This window comes from Durio zibethinus, chromosome 2 (genome assembly GCF_047325235.1).
Source record: "Durio zibethinus cultivar Kanyao isolate XHJ-2024 chromosome 2, ASM4732523v1, whole genome shotgun sequence".
NCBI classification, from domain to species: domain Eukaryota; kingdom Viridiplantae; phylum Streptophyta; class Magnoliopsida; order Malvales; family Malvaceae; genus Durio; species Durio zibethinus.
In genome coordinates this window covers 3,313,150-3,328,010 of record NC_143163.1, presented here as the reverse complement: position 1 = coordinate 3,328,010, position 14,861 = coordinate 3,313,150, and the positions used below count along the sequence as shown (strand labels likewise).

Sequence of the window (14,861 nt, the reverse complement as noted above, 5' to 3'; positions counted from 1 at the left end):
GTACCAACGTCTAGATTTTGGACCGATACATCACTTAACTGCATGGACGGTTCTTATTTCAAGGAGCAGAAACACGCCCATGTCGTGACTTGCCCCATGTGCCCCATCCGCCCATATCTTAGTTTGCTGCTGTGGGGGCCTCCCCCATACACTTCTTCTGATTTGGTCCCCATCTGCAAAATTCATTCATCTTTGTCTCTTATTTCAGTTTTTCACCGAACCCTTCGGTTCCGCCGCTTCATTTCTTTGCTTTCAAACGCACAAGAATGGTAAATTTTTTATTCAATGGTTGATTGCTCAAGCTCTCATTGATGATATCGTAAACCTAGTAACCTACCCTACAACACTATGCGATGGACAAACTTTCACTTCTCTAGCTTTCTATCTTCCATAGCAAGTACAGGCCTTTAATTTTGTCTCACTCTCTAAGTTGAAGAACTGATTTAGTGAACAAAAAAATGTGATTCACAGTTCAGTTCTCTGATAAATGAGTTGGTGTATCAAGAGATGATATGTACCGTACAATACAACGCCCCAAAAATAAAAAGATGATTTAGCTGGGCCGATTATGATTTGTGATCTGATCTAGGAAAATCCGAATCACTATGACGGCGAAGCTGACACTTGATGTTGGACAGGTCATTCCATTTGATATTTCAAGGTGGGGAACGGTTCTCTGACCGTACACGTGGCTGTTGATTAATGGGTCCTAGTTGGATACTTTCAATTAAAAAACTAAAGCTGTTGATTAAGGACCCGGATGCTTAGAATAATTTTAATGAAATTGGAAATAATATAAAAATTATTATAATTATAATTAAAAAATTTTACAAATAATTTATACTTAATAAGTTTTATTAAAATTAATATTTGAATTAATTTTTTTGATAAAAAATTAAAAAGTAAATAAGTGATTTAGTTTTTAAGTTAAGACATATTAAAATATATCATATCTGATAATTAAAAATAAATAATTATAAATTATGTATTTAAAATAATTTTAAAAAATAATCTTTGATAAAATTTAAATTCAAAAACCTTTTATAAAAATAATTAAATTTTAATCAATTAAATCAATCAATAATATTTGAATTTAATTATACATGACGAATAAATAATAAACTCTATTTGATCGTTTTCTAATTGTCTCAAATGGAGGTGGAAGTGGGTGGGGGTCCCAGCAGATGACGTGGAAAGATGATGGGAAATGGGCATCGGCCCATAAAAGATCAGGCACATTAACAATGGACCCCTCAAGGAAGTGATGAGGAGAAAAGCCCGAAGCACAGAAATGTGAAAGAACTAAAATGAAAACGACAGAGTATTATGCGACAAAATTTCACGTGGGAATATGTGTGATGCTGGGAGCCAAGGGTGCTTGAGACATATCAAAAGAAGAGCTTGTCTCCTTCTCATTCTATGAAACACAGATGCCAATGGCAAGTTGCTAAAGCCAACAGGAGAAAAATTTGCGTTGGATTCTTGACTCTTTTAGGATAATCCTATAACCTATTCAATCTTGCTATCTCCGTCATAAGCTTAATTTGAAAGGCCTTGATCTAACTTGCATTATTACAAGCCAGGAACAGAAAAAGGAAAGAAAGAATTTGAAAATTAAAAGAAAAAAATTAGGCTTTATGTATCTAGTTTGGTCCAAAGTTGTGATGTCCGCTCTGAGCTATTAGCCTAAATCGGGCCCCCATTCTCGAGGAGGCTACTGGTGCACCCTTAAGCCAGCCCAGATACAAGTGGAAATCTGGTGGTGAACTAGATATTATTAATATTAAAATATTTCTCAAAAAAGGTGAGCCCATTTTCATCTGACAAAAAAGGCCCATTTTCTGTAAAGTAGTCCTAAAATCAACAACCAATAATTTGCCGAACCAGCATTCTGTAGTGTCGTATTAGTTGATCAATATTTCCCCTGAACCCTCCACACATTACATCACGAGAGTGAGAAAAACGGGTATCATTTACCATCAGTCATGTAAAGTCATCATTGACAGTGGATTTTGGTTTTTACCATTTCTTTTTTTTTTTTGCCAAAGAAAGGATTTGGTTTTTTGCCCTTTCGAAAACTCCACTTCTTACTAGCTTCTTCACTAGGGAGGATAATGAATAAGATGCAAGAAAAATAAAAGCATTTTTCATTTTCATCCGAATTTTTAAACTATATCTAATTCAATGAATATTTTAAATTTATCTCAGTTTTTATCTTTGTTAGTATTTAATAAATATAAATAATTCTTGTATCATAATTTTTTAAAAAATAAAAATAAAAATATATTTTAGCTTATTTTTTTATTTTTATCTTACATATTTTAATAATTTTTTAAAAATATATATTAAAATTAATCTAAAATAATAATTTATATTATTTAATAAAAAATTTATTTACTAAATATATATAAACATATATAATATAAAGATAAGAGATAAATGCTATATTATCTATCCATACCTAATAAAATTTTAAAATCATACCCATATCTATAATGTAAAACTCATTTCTATCCTCGTTAAGATAAAACTAAGATAAAAAAATCGAGATAAAAATCAATTTCTTCGTTAGGTATGAATAAAACATCTCTAGGCTTCAACTTGTTTTCTATCGTTCTCGCTCACCAAACTAAATGTATCAACCAACATCCTGCTCTATGATGCACTACTATCTGCTAGCAGAAATGACTTGGATACCTATTGGTCATGACTCCCCATAGTCTAAAACTATCAGAAACTGGCTTTTCCATTTCAGGGTAAAACTACTAGGCCCATAAAGGAATGCTCTGTAGGTGAATCAACTGATAACACTGCCAGGTACTGGATCTCTACAAGGAGCAGCCTAGTACCATCTAGCAATTTTCAATCACTAAGAGTTAAGCAGCCAACACATACACTAAAGACCCTGGAATATGAATGATGGAAGACAAGATATTGAAACTTCCCCAGGAAGCCTTATAGGTTCTGAATCTTCTTATCCATCCAAAACCTTTCAATCCATTTCCTCCAAATAATGCTTCTGACTTTCCAGTCACATTTTCTCAAAATCCCACAAATTCTCACTACACAGAGAAAGAGTTGGCATCTTAAGACGGAAAGGAAAAATTGCCATTCACTTGGCTTCAATTTCCTCAAGTGCCCATAAAACAAAATAAAAAAGCAAAAATGAGTATGCAACATGACATTTAAGATTAAAAACACTACTAAACGACCATATCAATCACACCTAGGAAACATACTACGAAAAGCTGAGTAGCCAAAAGCATTACAACGAAGTTGAAAAGCATCCATTAAACCAGAACAATAACAAGAGACTGTGGCCCACACAGTCCAGAAAAAAGCAGCTGAAGAGAAGTCTTGAATAAAAGTATAAAAAATTTATAGAAGTCAAACTCAACGAAGGCAATACTACTTAGAACTAATTAAGCAAAAAAAAATATAACAAAAGATCTAGGTGTTTGTTGCCCTAGTGTAAATCTGCTGGCTCGAATGGGCAGACACCAACCTAATCAACCCTCTTGCCATCAACTCCCTTATAGCCTTCCTTGCAAGTGATCCGTTAATCTGTGTGGTGCACGCAAAAACCATATCAGACATAGTAGCCAAATGCAGCTCCCATTCAATAGAGTTCACGCATGCATCTAGAAAGCTGACATTTATTAAAGAATGCCAACATGACTTAGGACCAACATCCTAACCCTATAACACAAGTGTATGAACATATTATTTTTCGCAGCATCTACAAACATTATTCAGACAACAAGAGTTCATGAAAAAGATACGTTAGATTGCCATTCAATGATTTTAGTTGCCTTTATGATACCAATATATCTCTGTTAGCTATTACAAGCCATTCACTAAAGAATACCAAACACCAGGATAATCCTCGAAAACAAATCCCATCATCCAGCTTCGAATTAGGGTACCCAAATCCATACATCCATGTAGCAGTCAGTAACTAAATACCACGGATTCAACACTATAAAATACTACCAGATATTTCAGTTAAAATTTTATTTCCTAAGAAAATGAGCAGGGAACGGCAACAAGACATAAAACAAAATAAGCAACTTAGATCTCAACCTTCAGACAGAAGACAACAACATAAATCAAACAAAAATCTGATAGTATCACAAATGCAAAAGCAAGGCAAACATCATGCAACAAAATAATCTACGCACAAAAGGGAAAAATAAACAATCCAAAACAAACGATTAACATATAAAAATTTAAAAAAGAAAAGAAAAGAAAAGTACCCTCAAACGATCGGAGAGAATAGAGGGAGTGATGAGCTTGTATTTAGGAGCTTCAGAGAGAAGCTTGTCATAGGTAGCTTGGTCAAACAATATCATGTTGTTGACCTTCTCCTTTTGCTTTCCCTTACTCCACTTCTGTTAATACAAAAAAAAAAAGAAACCCAATTCTTATCTAGTCCTAAAAAACAACAAAATCAACTCCATTATATATATAGAAAAAGAAACATATAGTAAAGAAAATGACCTTCTTCTTCTGCTTGCCACCTCCAGACTTTGCTGGCTTGGATGAAGGAGGAGGTGCTTTTTCTTTCTTTGGGGCCTGCAAAAGCAAACCAAAAACGAAAAAAAAAAAAAACAAATAAAGTTAGCTTCCAATCTAAAACAAAGTCGGTTTCAGATTATGTTAGTATAAAAAAAAGAAAAAGAAAAAAGAATGAATGATAAATCTGATGTATTGAAGAATGAAGAGAGGGAGATCAAATAAACATACCATGGGATCTGCTCAAAGTGAATCAGAATGGACAAAAAGAGGAGGCGCTGTTTTTGGATTTGGGTGCAACGATGGGGATAAAAGGGGAGGTGAGAGCTTTATCTAATCCTAGGGTTTGGTTGCCGCTGCCCCAGATATTCGAACGTCGTCGTTTTTGGTTTCAGTTTTTCTTAACCCAGTGTCGACCTTGGCCCGCTGTTTGGCCACACGGGCTCACCAGTCACAAACAAATAATACCTGGCCCAAAGAAACTGAAGACAAAAACAGGCCTAACTGATGCAGACCCAAAAAATCCACAAAACTCTGTCATATACTTCAAAAATACCAACTGCACTAACTTTAGGACTCCTGTTTAATCACTTTTACTATATGATTTTTTTTTACAGTTACTATATGAAAATTAATGTCACATAATATAAAAGTTTAGTAATCAAACATATATTATTAACTACTAAAAGTGCAGCCAAATGTGACAAAAGTCAAAGACAATACTTTTGCAAGCATTCTTGCAGCCTATGGCAGCTAGAATTTTGCTTTTATGGTTCAATAAATCTTTGTAGGTGTATTTTTTTTATAGTATTTTTTTAATAAAATATCTTCTATATGATACCAAGGATGCTATTGAAGTCTAAATGGTTGTTTTGCTCTTGCCATCAACCTATTCTCTGTAAATATGCAAATATTTTAAATGATATAAATTAATATTTCTTTTCTTTTCGTTACTTTGAACTTTAAATTAGAAGTAATTACATATAAAAATTACATCTTCATTATACTTTCGTCATGAAACACCGGCAATTATCTAGTTGAATTTAATTAGGAATTCCTTGAAAGGGATGGCAATATTCCCCTTGTTTACACATTTGCAAGGGTGATGTATAAGATGGAAACATTAACATTTATATTGGATATCAGAAAAAGTCTACAATAGAATCCTATCCAAACTAATGCCCCCAAAACCATGCATGTCAAGCTATGATCGGTGTATTCAGTTATGTCCTGGAGAAGCTTAAACTAATCGCCCGGTTGATCTCCTCCAAGACTCCTATCAGAGTTATGAGTTCAACACTGAACTTTAGATTAATTACACAAATCATTCATTGGATATCTATATTAATAGTCTTGCTCTCTAATTTCTTCAGAGGAATGGAGATGAAGAGAACTCCATCCTTGAGCTCCGCCTTGATGTTATCTTTGTCGCAGTTCTCGGGGAGTTGGAGACAAGTATCATAGGAACCACAGCACCTACTCGACCAACAATCATCTCCAGTTTGCTTTTTGTACTGTCCCTTGATTACCAGCATATGGTCCTCCACGGAGACCTTAATATCCCCCTTGGCGAGTCCTGGCACATCGAACCACATCTTGATTTCATTTTCATCATATTTGATATTGCCCCAAGGTACACGCCCTTCTCCTCCTGAACAGCTCCTATCGCGCAATGTCATTCCATCCTTGAACAGCCAATGCAATTTCTCCAGCATCTGATTCATTTTCCACGACGAGGAGCAGGGTTCTTGCAACCTGTGACCATTTGATCATATTCATCCATACATATATCTTTTTTGAAACGAATACTCATCATCACATGGAAAAGGATAATTTAGTTTAAGCTAAAAACCAGAATCAATACAACAATTATATGTACATGTGACAAATACATATATAAGTAATTACTGACATTTTGAACTTTATATTTTTCACGAGCAAAAGAAGCAGAAACAACCCATTCCCACCAGTTAGCGTAACAATCTCCACTGATGGCTTTCTCACATTTCTGGCATTGTCTGTTGCTGGAGGCCAGGGATGTGCACCGGCACAACCCTGACCATGTTCCGCTTGTTTTTCCACATGAATTTGCTTTTGCTTTTGACTTCCTCAATTCTGCAAATGATTAAAGGATTAAATATGCAACTTTGCTTGGCTAATTACTAATGCATCCATTATATATGCAAGACGTATGAGCGCTAACTCTCGATCATCGATCTGTTTTCCGGTGAAAACAACATGTATGCTTACCAGTAAGAAATAGAGTATAAGGCTGTCCTCACCCGTATTTGCAACGAGGATGATGATGGACAATATTACATAGAAATAGACCGACATACGAGCCATGTTTTCTTCTACTTGTCCTCCAAGGGATGTTTTCAGCTTTTACTAGTTCGCACAATCTGAGGATGTTGAGACTATTTGTAACAGAAGCTTGCTTTATCTCTAGAATAGTCAAATCCTGGAAATAATAAGGTTAGTTGCACAATAAATTGAATAAATGAAGATGTCATGGTGCAGTATTGAAAACTTCAAATGCTCTGGTTAATTAATTTCTAGCCTTAAGTTAATTATTTTGCATTATTTCAATAGTCTTGATTCACACCAAAATTTATATAATTTTGTTTTGTTTTTTTTTTTAATATCAACTTGATTTAAATCTCCAGCCATTCAAACATTTTTTTCTTGGTGAAGACTTTTTCCAATTCTGGGATAAGAAAATTTTAGCATTATTAATTATGTGATTAAAATGTACGAAGTCTATTAATTCTTTTTCGTTTTCTCGCAACATGAATTCCTTTCACATACATTCCATTAATTTTTTTTTTTGGTAAGAAAATGGTGACGAAAATGGTGTCACCATTTCAAGGAATAAAGCATCAGTGATCAAAAAACAGTGATCACCTAAGTTACTTCCCCTTCCAACGAGGGCTTCTTTCAAGTTTCAAACCCCTACCTTTTGGTAAGTAAAATCCGCTTAAGATCAAATTGCCTACCATTGAGCCAACACCTCGTTGATCACTTCATCAATTTTTTAAAATGTAGGGTTGGCCAACTTGCCAATATAAGAAATTAAAAGAAATATTTTTGTTTCAAAAAGAAAATCAATTTAAGTCTCAATATAATTAAAAGGTGATGATTAATTTACAAATTTACATCGATCATCTCTTAATTATAGACCAGCCTGGTCACTTGGTGCTTGCGGCGTGTACGGTTCCACCAGCCATATGCAAGAGGGGCTTCCAGGGTCAACGGCAATATTCTTTAGAGGGTTTGAATTTGATATTAATCATTGACTATCTTAACATTTCAATTCTGGTTAAAAATTTGTGTAGCCATATCAGCTGTTAATAACTTTATAATATAGTCCGAATATTTCTCGTCGGATTCCAATTCTTCTACCAAAGTAATTTCCTAAATGCAAGTCTAAATTTTTTTAAACAAAAGATATCGTCATTTGTAGATAAAAAAAATTATAAATATTAAGATTTGATTTTTAAATCTGTTAAATATTAATTTTTAAGAGTTATTACATAAAATAATTGAATTAAATTTCGAATTCAAAATCATCATTTTAAAACAATATAAATTGCAAATTTTAGATTAACAAGATTGAAAAAGAAAGAAAGCTTAATTATATATATTAAATTGAGTTATTGATATCATATTAAATTAACTAATTGATTGTTTTAAAAATTTAAGTTGATAGAACATATTCTCTAGCTATTATATTAAATTTTAACAATATGCGTAAGCAAAGCATAACATTTACACAAACCACGATAATTGGCAGAGGTTGACATAAATATACGTCTGCAGCAATGCCTTCTATAAGAGGTTGACTGCTTGTGAAGAAAAAATAATGAATCACAAATAAATTATTGAATCATTATTGTTCAATCAAAATGCCAAAGTTTAGAGTATATATTCTATTGCAGCTTGTACTTCAGTGTTGCTGTCAAGCCGGGGCTAAAGGATTAATACCACTGAAACTTCCTGTGATAAGCTCAAGTATATTAGGTGAACTTCTTGAGCATCGTAATCGTGATTTTTTTTTTTTAATAACATGTGCATATTTACCAAATTAAACAATCAATGGTCACTTCAGATGCATAAGAGAGAAAGGGATTTTTTTTTTTTTAATTTTAAAGGCAGATTCTTAGAGTTTATTTTCCCTTTTCAATATAAATTGAAAATTTTATTTTCAGATGAGGGCATTTTTAATCTTTTTTTATTAGTTTTTCCTACACTTGCGTTGTTAATTTACAATATGTGATGTCATAATAATTTGATTAATCTTCAATTAATTAGCATTTAACGAGAAAGACATTTTATATATGAAAGTAAGAAAGAATAATTTTTAGCCACTAATTAAAAATTATTAATTTATAAACCCATTCTAGAAAATACTAAGCAATATTTAAGAAGTTAAAAGAAAATGAAATTCATTCAAGCAAAATTAATTTTAATTGGTGGAATATTATTTTACTTACCAACGAGTTACAAAATTATAAGTCATTGTCAAAATATAATAATCAGTCAACTTTCTTTATATATTTATAAGTGCGATTTACTAAACAATTTTTGATATAAAATCTTAATCCCTTGAAAAGTCACTAAATTAATTAGGACCCGTTATTTGAATGCACCTTAAGCGTGGCAACGGCCAAATTAACAGAAGAATGACACATTTGCCCTTTCGTGGCTGGAATGGATGTGAATGTGCATGGTTGAAAATTTGTATACATGAAACGATCCGAAGCCGACCTTAGCTCAGTTGGTAGAGCGGAGGACTGTAGTGGGCATTGCCTGACAGCTAATCCTTAGGTCGCTGGTTCGAATCCGGCAGGTCGGAAATTTTTTCCGTTTATATTTTTTACGTTTTATGGAAAGGAAACAGGAAAATGAAGGATTTATTTTTATTTTATTTGTTTAGCTTTTTGTTGTTTGTAAATGAAGAGAATCCAATTAAAAGGAGCACATAAAAAATTAGTGGGATCCAACTCAATAATCAACGAATCCAACGTGTTTGATTTATGATTGTGGGCATTTTAGCAAACCAAAGGCATCATTCTAAAATCAGATCATCAATTATTAAAAGAATTTTAGGGTGATTTTTTTTAGGGTTTTAATTTTACGGTGATTCTTGATCCCGTGTTATTGATTCAACTTCCACTCCAAACCGAGAGGAATAAAGTTTTAAAAATAAGCAGATGAACAAGAAAGCATTTGATGTTCCATCAACTGAAAAAGAAACATTAAACATTAATCCTTCTATTAATCAAATGGATCAAATCAGAATTTGAGTTTTTCTTTTGTTTTTTTTTTTTTTTTTTTGTTTATCTTATCTATGCTTATTCTGTATAAAGCCTTTATGAATAAGAAAGTCATGTTAATTATGGGCACATATTAATTTTTTATAAATTCGTTACGTTTAACATAAATAAATTTATTTAAATAAATTCAAGAAAATAATATATAAGATAATATTAAAAATCATCCTTAAAGAAAAAGTCACATTAATTTCTTAGAAGAAATGTTTATACTTAATTAAATCTTTAATACAAGATTCACAAATTATCTTTGTTTTATAAACCAATGACTAAAAAAAAAATTATCTTCAACTTTTTTATTTAATAATTAAAAATTTTTTTTAAAAATATTAAATTAGGGTTCGATCCGAACCTACTCTCCTCCACCACTAATATAGGGTTCTGTCCCCGTTAAACAAAAAAAATGACTTGAAAGGACCGAGTTCCCACGAAGGAACCAAATAGCATGAATTTATGCTCAAAAGGAATGCTTTTTGCCACTTGTTTGAATTGGATAACGTAAAATAAAGGAGTAAATGGAGCCCAGAGATCTAAGTCCATCTTTCCCCTAAAGCCCAATCATTTTTAAATTCGCCCTCCAAGTGGGTTTTATATTCCTTTGTTAATAGTGAGAACTACTCGATTTTTTTGTTCTTATCCTTTTAATGGTTTAGCACTTTTATTTTGACAAAAAAAAAAATCTTAATTGGACAATCTACGAATAATTCCTGTCGAGTAACGTCTATTGCGATTGCTCAAAGGTCATGCTTAATGCTAATGTAAATATCAAATGTCTACACATTTCAAAAGTTTTGAGATTAAATATTTTAAAAATTAAAAATTAATTTAATTCATTATTATAATTATTTTTAAAAATAATATCTAATCAATATATAATCTAATCTTCAATATTTACAATAATTTTTTACTTTTAAATTATGCCATTGAATTTCCTTGCAACTTTTTTTTTTTAAATCATTTCGTGTCAAATGCACAATGATTAATTATCTATAGTTTTTTTACTTACCTTTCTTCCATGAAAAAGAATACCGTTTAATGTCTACATCAATCATCCTTTGAAACGAAAACCGCAAGAAAAAAAAATTGGAAAGGACAAACCCCGTTTGGTGATTAAGTTATGCTAAAACTAAAATACCAAATGACACGTGGCAAATTAAAAGTAGCATAAAAAACTCTCACTCTATTATTGGTGGGTCTGAGGCACAGAGGAGTGAATAACTGAACGCCAGTTAAAGGACAAGAGAGTAACATAAAGTAGAGGTTACGTGGCAATGGCTTAGTGAGTAAGGAATTGGTATTGGAATCTTATTGATAGTGACATGTCCTGTCAACAGTTGCCACGTGGATAACTTTAACTTAACAGTCTACTAGACAAGTCAATCTCAGCATTTTGGGTTTGGGTCTTTCATGTTATGACACATCTTCCATTCTTTTTTGCACTCTGTGGTACTTGAAGTCGAAGGGACTTGAGCATAAACAATTGTAACAGACCTATTTATGGATTGAATTATCTATCAGCTTACAAGTTTGAAATGATCCAAGCCAATCTCTGGACAAAATTTTTTATTTCGAATTCAGCTTAAATTAGTAATTAATTAATAAAAATAAAATTTTAATTAAATTTCAAAATATTAAAATTTTTAAAAACTTGAATCTTTTGAATTTAATCATCCTAATTAAATTAATTTTGAATAAAAATTTAAATATTTGAACCGACCGGATCAGATTAAACTACGAACAGCTCTAAATTGCAGTACATCTATATCATATTTCTTGTATGGAAAAAATGACATTCAAGAACGGCAGCAAGGAGTAGTACAAATTCAAGTACTTTGGGAGTGGTAACCCTTAACACTATAACAGCAGATTTTCCAACAAAGGATAGTAAATGAAAGGAATATAATGTGCTTTCCTTTCTAAAAAAATTCCCAAAAAAAGAAAGGAAAAAGAAAAAGAAAAAGATGGAATATAAGAAAAATAAAACAAATATTCCTAAGTTCTATAAATAGCAACCTTATTGAAGCATTGAAGAACAAAAATATTCCCAATCCAAAGAACAAAGAGGAGAATAGAACTTACTCCATACAGAACAAACAGAGTAGACAAATCACTCACACTGTTTCCTCTGTTTCGTCAATTCTCGCCTTACCTTTTACTCTCTTTTTCCATGAACTTAATCACTGAATTCTTCTCAGCATCTACTACGATCATAGTAGGCTGCTTCTCTTCTCTACTTACAGAAATAGTTGCTGCTCAAGCTCCCATAATGATCCAATCTTCTTTCGAGTGAGAATCGATAAAAGAACGAAAAGAAAAACCAATTTTTGCCTTCGACTTTCCCAGGATTTCTTTGCTTCCTTTTTGTAAATGGATACATTTGACATAAAACTTGAGAAGAGAAAAGCAATCTTGAAAAATCGTCAGTTGTGCAAGATAGCAAACTTGCTCAGGTTTGTTGAGGTTTGTGTTGTTCTAGTGTTGATCTCCAGGTTTACTACTCAACTCCCAGTAGCTGTTAAAAATTCTGGTGAGTATTTTCGGGGTTTGTCAGTTGTTCTTGTGAGCCCTTGCTTTGTGTTCATCGTTGGGAATGCTATAGTCATTACTCTCTTTGCGAAGGCTGGGCAGTTTTCAGCTCAAGATTCTGCTTCAAAACGTTCAGGAACTGATCTTTACGAAGAATTTGTTAAGAAGAGTGAGAAAAGTCATGCAATTCATCGATGTGAAACCGAATATAGAGAAAAACAAAGCGAGAAGACTGGAGGTGAAAAGAAAATAGTTAGTCTCAATGTGCGTACTCCAAAGGGAACAAAGAATTATAGAAGGAGTCAATCAGAGAATCTCAAGCGGGTGAACTGCAATAAAGCTTGCCACCAACTCAGGCGATCGGAGTCCGAGAACTACAGAAAAGACAATGATTCTGATGAGAAAATGGTGAAGAGTTCATATCCTGAAGATGGAATGAGCAATGAGCAGTTTCGCAAAACGGTCGAGGCTTTCATTGCCAGGCAAAAAATACTTCTAAGGGAAGAAGAGTACTCGGTGATTTGGACAGATTTAGAGTGACAAAACAAATCCTGGTGCTCCCTTCTCCTGTTTTTATGGTTGTTTTTAGGCTTTTGATTTTGCCTTTCCTCTCCTTTGCTCATACTGCTATGTACATGGTTATTTTAATCATAAAATTCGACGAGAAATCCCAATTTATCGTCCTTGTTTCAAGTCTGGATTTAAAAATTAGCTAAAATTTTTTCTCCTTATCGAAATGCTCGAAACTCTGATGCTTGGCTATGCAACAAAAATAGTCTAGCCGTCAGAAACCACGAATTTGAACCTTATTCGACTGTTTTAGATTCAGAAATTGTTCTGGAAATTAGATTTATGCAGATAAGACGAATTTCCGACCGTATTACCACTCACCCTAGTATATGCCAATACATGATCATGGTTTCAGAATGTATTCCAAATTTTGTGCTATGAAAATTATATCCTTTAGATGCCGAATTGCCAATTCAGGAATTCGAATTTAAAGTCACAGAGGAAAGCTTAAAGCTGAACTAGCAAATCAATGTAGTTTTTTTTTTTTTACTGATGACTGGTTAGCCCTCCATAACCTGAAAAAGCAACTTTACCTTTACCTTAGTCTTCAACTCACAAGTCAAAAAAAGACTGCTTTTTTTTTTTTTGGCTTAAATCTTAATGGGATAAGAACAGCAGTTGGTATAGCCAGCTGGGATTGACTCACTCAACTGTTGGGTTTGGGCATAAAATCCAAGTTCAAAAATCCATAATTGTGTCATTCTTTTTTTTGTTTTTTTTGGATAATAATCATAATATCTTGTCTCCCCACTTGGATTAGATTCGTGTCCATCAAAGCACTCACCAGAATTTGAATCAATGTTAAACAGTTGGCAGACATGACTAGTTCAGTTTTCTGTTGGCTGTATCCGTGGGGGCTACTCGAAGTAAAGTTCTTGCTCTAATAATTTACTTCCAATTTCCAAAATCCAGAATTCAGACAAATGCCAGCTGCCTTTTCTACTGTTCATTTGCACGCTTGAAGAATGAAACCATGCTTCACTGTAGGTACATAAATAATCGTAAACTGTACAAGTCAGAAACAAATTCGGAAAATGAATGAACAAAATGACCCATTTGGCAGTTGAGAAGAAACCATATTGTGCTTCGTTGGTGAGTTTGAAAGATCGCACGTGGAAGGAAAGAAGCGGCAAACTGCTGTAAATGACTTGACTTCCTACCGTCTCCTAACAGTTCCCCACAGGAAAAGGAAAAGAAAAAAAAAAAGTTGTCTCATTATGACATAGAAAGAGCTAAAAAACAATAATCTATTGGCCCCCTTCCCTTCCCTTGTATCTTTTTCTTCATTTTGAGAGTAAAAGTTCAAAAACAAAAAGACTTGAGATTCTAACACCACATGACAAAATATTGGTCACTGAAACTCTCATGTTAACAGCCTGAACAACAGATCATTCATACAATAAAATTGGGCAAAAAAAAAAGTGGAGTAAGGGTTTTTTATTTTCTTTTAAAGGGAAGTAAAGAACTTTAGAAACTACTACAAGTTCATTGGTTTTCAAAGATTCATAAACCTCCCAGGCTTTTGAAAATAGACCAAAACCCACCAGACTCATTGAATCTTTTTTGTGATGTATCCCTTTGGGCTGGGAATTAAATGGGCCAAATTGAAACCAAATATTGTAAAAAGAATTGGTCCAGGAGGCCACCAAACAAGAGGCATAGGATGTCTCATTTGATTTGTTAAAGGCCGATGCATGATATATGGGCGGCAATGAAACGCTTTTCCGGGTTTCCATAGTGACCGCTACCGCAACGCAATAGCCGCTAACATCAAGTTTTATTTGCACCGCAACAGCTCTGCTACGTATCACCATCAGAAAAGAGAACTGCTGATAATTTAGATCAAAGTAATTTGGGTTGGTAAAACGATCTCCCCAGAGACTTTACTATGCAATCAAATTAGTCTTATGTTAAGGG

At 33.2% G+C, this 14,861-nt stretch overlaps 2 protein-coding genes and 1 non-coding gene across 3 annotated transcripts; 2 read left to right on the top strand and 1 right to left on the bottom strand.

Moving 5' to 3' along the window:
• Positions 1-3,265: 3,265 nt before the first annotated feature.
• On the bottom strand, positions 3,266-4,878 carry LOC111308256 (small ribosomal subunit protein eS25y-like). Its single transcript, XM_022906569.2, has 4 exons — positions 4,747-4,878; positions 4,501-4,575; positions 4,257-4,391; positions 3,266-3,564 (listed from the first exon to the last, which is right to left on the bottom strand). Exons 1-4 carry the CDS (start codon positions 4,747-4,749, stop codon positions 3,451-3,453), a joined length of 327 nt encoding a protein of 108 aa, XP_022762304.1. The 5' UTR covers positions 4,750-4,878; the 3' UTR covers positions 3,266-3,450.
• Positions 4,879-9,277: 4,399 nt separating this feature from the next.
• On the top strand, positions 9,278-9,370 carry TRNAY-GUA (transfer RNA tyrosine (anticodon GUA)). The gene is made up of 2 exons: positions 9,278-9,314; positions 9,335-9,370. It is a non-coding gene; the product is annotated as a tRNA-Tyr (tRNA).
• Positions 9,371-11,876: 2,506 nt separating this feature from the next.
• LOC111308848 (uncharacterized) lies at positions 11,877-13,067 on the top strand. Its single transcript, XM_022907502.2, has one exon. The coding sequence runs from the start codon at positions 12,216-12,218 to the stop codon at positions 12,912-12,914; it is 699 nt and encodes a 232-aa protein (XP_022763237.2). The 5' UTR covers positions 11,877-12,215; the 3' UTR covers positions 12,915-13,067.
• Positions 13,068-14,861: the final 1,794 nt, after the last annotated feature.